The 4,683-nt window shown below is 43.1% G+C and overlaps 1 protein-coding gene across 2 annotated transcripts; it reads right to left on the bottom strand.

The window, feature by feature from the left end:
• Positions 1-856: 856 nt before the first annotated feature.
• Positions 857-4,241, bottom strand: LOC125530540 (glyoxylate/succinic semialdehyde reductase 2, chloroplastic). Of its 2 annotated transcripts, none has more exons than XM_048694923.1 (12): positions 3,994-4,241; positions 3,783-3,876; positions 3,468-3,533; positions 2,563-2,638; positions 2,406-2,461; positions 2,164-2,293; positions 1,967-2,027; positions 1,814-1,866; positions 1,648-1,718; positions 1,482-1,554; positions 1,292-1,396; positions 857-1,214 (listed from the first exon to the last, which is right to left on the bottom strand). In XM_048694923.1, the coding sequence occupies exons 1-12, from the start codon at positions 4,097-4,099 to the stop codon at positions 1,047-1,049; spliced, it is 1,059 nt and encodes a 352-aa protein (XP_048550880.1). In that variant the 5' UTR covers positions 4,100-4,241; the 3' UTR covers positions 857-1,046. The 2 variants fall into 2 exon arrangements, with proteins under 2 accessions (XP_048550880.1, XP_048550881.1); XM_048694924.1 differs by having other exon boundaries at positions 2,164-2,248.
• Positions 4,242-4,683: the final 442 nt, after the last annotated feature.

Genomic DNA, 4,683 nt, shown 5'->3' with positions numbered 1-4,683 from the left:
ACGACGAAAGGCGCGCCACGGCGGTCGTTCCGCACCGAGAGCCTCCCGTCGTCGGCGCTGACCACCAGGCTCCCCTGGAATGGATAGTAGTGCACGAGCACCCTGCCCAGGGCGTCCATGATCACGGCGGCCGCGTCGTCGCGGGCGCTGGACGGGCTGAAGACGTGCACGGTTTTCATGAGCACTGCCACATTCTGGTCGAGGTTGGAGAGGAAGTAGTACTCGTCGGCGGCGGGAACGTCACCGGCAGCGTGCACGAGCACCGGCTCAGCCCTCGTCACCCTCATTGTCTGTGTTCCGCACCCGCACGTACGTTCTTTGTGCCTACGATGAAACTCATGTTATATAGTATTCCCTCCGATCACTGTTACAAGATGTTCTGAATATTTTATTAATATGAACTACTCTTTCTAAATATAACTTTTTAGAGATTTTAATATGAACTACGTACGGAGCAAAATGAATGAACCTACACTTTAAACTATGTCTATATATATCCGTATATGTAGTCATATTGAAATATCTAAAAAGATTTATATAGTATTTAAGAACGGAGGGAGTACACAAAGACTAAAGCGAGTGAACAAACACACTAAATTGCGTGTATATACATCTGATTCGATTATTTTTTAGAACATCTTATGGAGGGGGTGTTTTCTTGGCGGAAAAGGAGGGTGTAGTATATATAATGGAACCAAAGCTTCAAAGACATATTCACATACACACACACACACCGTTGGTTTTTTGTTTTTGTTTTGAGAAGTGGTCACGGTTGGTCAGATAGTTGGGTTGGGACCATAAATTTGCTAGGTTATCTTTACCATTTCTAACATCTGACTGCGATGACCAAACTTAATTACAAACATACCAAAAATATCGATACCCTTTCCCCCTTTGCATGGGTTCATATTCTGTATATATTCATTTTACATTTCTGTATACACTCTGCCTGTAAAACAAGCACATTTATATGTCCGCAAAAGAGACAAGATGGGCGAATACATTTGAATGCCACACTCAAACTTGGCCGGCTGAAGAAACAATATCTAGTGCCGTGAGCTCTGCACTTTGGCCTTGAGCGCCTCAATGACCGCGGAGAAGTCCTGGTCGGCGAGGCCCAGCGATTTCGCTACCTTGTACAGCTCGTTTGCAGCTGCAGCTGTAGGAATGGGCTGGGACACCGATTCTGCCAGGGCCAGCGCCAGCCTTAGATCCTGTCATGCGTTTCTTCTCAGCATCAGATTAAGACGAGGTGCAACAATGCAACTTTCTTTTTCAGTGCTCTGCTTACCTTCTGCTGATGTTTCAGGGGAAAGGCAGTAGGGTATGCAGCTTTAACCATGGAAGGGCCCTTGAGGGAGAACATGGGAGCATTGATAGCACCTTGTGAAATCACCTGTTGGACGACCAGTGCACCCTGGGTTAGACGAAAAACTCTCTTGACATGTTGCAGGTTACTATACTTGTTTTCGTAAAGCTACCTCGACGACAGTATTCGGGTCTAACCCCACTTTTTCACTCAGGAGTAGCCCTTCTGCAAATGAGACCATCATGCTGCAGTGTTTCACCGCAAGGATCAGTAAAACCTAAGATTTGATAATCTCCATGACCATACATAGGATCCACATAAATGAGGTTCCACTTTACCTCCCCATCACCATATTAACCACGAGCTTCATTGCTGCGCCATTCCCGACATCCCCAAGATAAAATCTTGACTGCTTTCAGAGTACGGAAAATGTAAGCACATTCTCTTATCAGCACGCAACTATTTTTCTTATTCAAGTGCCTCTTTCTGATTAGAGATGTTAACCTTGCCCATGACATCAAGTAGAGGCGCCACTCTCTTGTACAAGGATTCATCACCTTGTGCAATCAATCATATTGACAATTTAAGGTGTCAGAAGAAAAAGGAGATTTAACTACTAGATTTTCTCAATGACCAAGCATGAAGAAACAAGTTTACCTGCAGTAAGAAAGATCAGCAGTCCATCTTCTGCTGGCTTTTTTGAGCCTGAAACTGGAGCCTACTGAAAAATCATCAAGTAAGCATTGGACCAAGAGTAGAAGCACTGAAATTACATCGCTAGTTACACATCCAGACAACAAAATTAACAATTCGATACAACAACGGTACAAGCAATGACATGGACCAAAAACTACCTCGAGAAAAGATGCCCCAGTACTTGTAATACGTTTGCCGATTAGCTTAGATGTTGCATCATCGACTGTCGACACATCGACATACCTACGGCAGACAAGCAAGACAAATATGATCGAAACATCGACATACCTATGACGGACAAGCAAGAGAAAATATGATGTTTTCAAGGTCTACTTCTGCTGTTCTGCAAATGCTCTGGAATTTCTGACCCTTTTTCTTGAGAGTAATTAGTACCACTTACCCTTTCCCTGCGGCCATCCCTTCTACGGCTCCATTAGCGCCGCATGCAACCTCAAACTTTGGAATAAATCGTTTATGGACATGATTAGGTATGTCATCATGCTGAGACTTCACGAATAAAAGAAATGACAATTGGAATGCTGAAACGGAACTTATACCGCGCTTTCTGGGTCAGCAAGCATTGCAAAGGTGACATCACAAGATGATGCAACTCTGGCGGGTGAAGATTCGAACCTGTAGGGAGCCATCCTCTTGTATGAGAGAATCAATCAAGCGGAGTGTTGCGTACATCTTATGTTACACGCAATACTGTCTCTTAACTTTGATCAATATCAACAACATGAAACTATCTAATAGACTACAACCATTCAGAACATAATCTTTGGTCTCTTTCAAGTGGGAACAGTTTTTAGCGGAACTAGATGATACCCCGCACGTTGTTGCTGGAATGTTTTGTAATATATTTGATTATATCGTACATGGATATTTGGGGCAATAATATGATAACTATAAAATGAAAATATATATGATTTGTTATGTTTGATTACTGTATAGTTGTAAAATACTCCCTCCGTCCCAAAATAAGTGTCATTGATTTAGTAAAACTTTGTACTAAATCAGCGACTCTTATTTTGGAATGGAGGGAGTATTTATTAAATATAAATAGCATAATAGAATGGAAATTCTTATGCATGTTTGCATGTTGAGGCGGGCCTTTTCCCATGCATGTTACATGATGAGGTGACATGCTTGCATGTTGAGAGAAATAGATTAGTGGGGGCTAGCTATCTAGATGTACAGTAGAAGATTTTTGAAAAATATAATCTTTTCAAATAAAGTAGAGCAGAACAAGGTAGTCATCAGAGAAAAAAGCGTAGTTGTGTTTACTAGTGAACTTGTGAGAGTTTTATAGTTATATATCAAGTTTCACTTATGAGGTGGTGTGGTTTCGTCCGGAATCCACAAGCTACAGACGGTCCCTCAGGTAGTTGTTTTGGAAATGGCACACATTTGATAAGTAGAAGATGGCTATAGATCACAATTGAGTTGATGTGGAGCATACTTGGCACCGAGGCTGAGAAGAGGATCACACTTGCTCTTGGTTCTGTTCCAAACTGTAATATCACAACTGCAGATCACCAAGAACACCAGTCACGGGTCATGACGACAGTAAAATCATATGCATAAAACCATACATTTGATATTTTGATTACGAGGTCAAATTCAGTCAAACTACTAATTAGTACTTAATACCGATGAAAATTTTATAAAAATCCAAGACAAGAAGACAAGGTACCGAAGTAAAACCGTATGTCTCCTAGTAACAACAAAAGGGAAAAGAAGGAAGAAAGACAGAAGTAGAAGCGCAGGGAATCACCCAGCCTTGATGAGGTTTGATGCCATGGGGGCGCCCATGATCCCGAGGCCCAAGAACCCCACCCTTCCCTGGAATCCCACCCCTCCAGCAGCATCTGCGAGGGAAGAAGAATCTGATAAGTACTACCAGTACTACATTGAATCTTTCAACTACACTACATACACAGCTGCGTTTCCCGTTGTATGTTGGAACCGAAGAAGGGAGCCGACACCTGACGAGGAGGATGGCGAAGTGGCGGAGCAGGACACGAGGAGGCGGGATCCTCGGCGCAGGGGCAGCGTCACCCTGGGGCTTAGGAGGAAGCTGGCCGCGGCCATGGCTGCAGATAATAAGCGGGATAAGATTCGAGCTACGCGATGACGAAGTTGCAGCTGCTGGTGGTCGCGGATTCGCGGTGGCAAATCGTGATCTGGGACAGGGTGCGAGCCCGACGCGACGCGGCTGTGCCAAGATCTTTTGCACCACTTTAACTTTGATAATTTGTCCCCGATACTGACGGGTGGGTCCAGGGCCACTATCCACTGACATAACTGGGGTAAATTATCAAGCCCCATATAAAATTGGGTAAATGATTCAAACCCCCAATCCGAGCCCTGCTTCGGCGAGGAACTAAATTACAAAAAAACTCACCACAATTACGTCGCAATTTGCCTAAAACCACCCAAACGTAAAAAAATGTACAAAAAGTACCGTTTTCAGTAAAATTTTAACAGAACCACTTTTTTTGGGCCTAAACCCACTCAAACGTTAAAAATGTACAAAAAGGAGCGTTTTCAGTAAAAATTTAACAGAACCACTAATTGCTGTTTGATCACATTTCGAAAAAATGCGGTCAACCGAGGGGTTAGTGGTTCTCGTAAAAATGTACTCAGTCTATTTTTATATATGAATATTTTTTTTA

The sequence above is a fragment of the Triticum urartu genome, unplaced genomic scaffold, assembly GCF_003073215.2.
Source record: "Triticum urartu cultivar G1812 unplaced genomic scaffold, Tu2.1 TuUngrouped_contig_6386, whole genome shotgun sequence".
NCBI classification, from domain to species: domain Eukaryota; kingdom Viridiplantae; phylum Streptophyta; class Magnoliopsida; order Poales; family Poaceae; genus Triticum; species Triticum urartu.
The sequence above is the reverse complement of the archived record's forward strand: the minus strand, read 5'-3'. Positions and strand labels throughout refer to the sequence as shown.

Coding starts and splice junctions, on each gene's coding strand:
- LOC125530540 (XM_048694923.1), bottom strand. CDS start 4,099: ATGGCCGCGGCCAGCTTCCTCCTAAGCCCCAGGGTGACGCTGCCCCTG. Junction 3,877..3,993: donor TTCGCCATCCTCCTCGTCAG/GTGTCGGCTCCC, acceptor CTTCCCTCGCAG/ATGCTGCTGGAGGGGTGGGA. Junction 2,639..3,467: donor CTTCTCAGCCTCGGTGCCAA/GTATGCTCCACA, acceptor GGCTCCCTACAG/GTTCGAATCTTCACCCGCCA.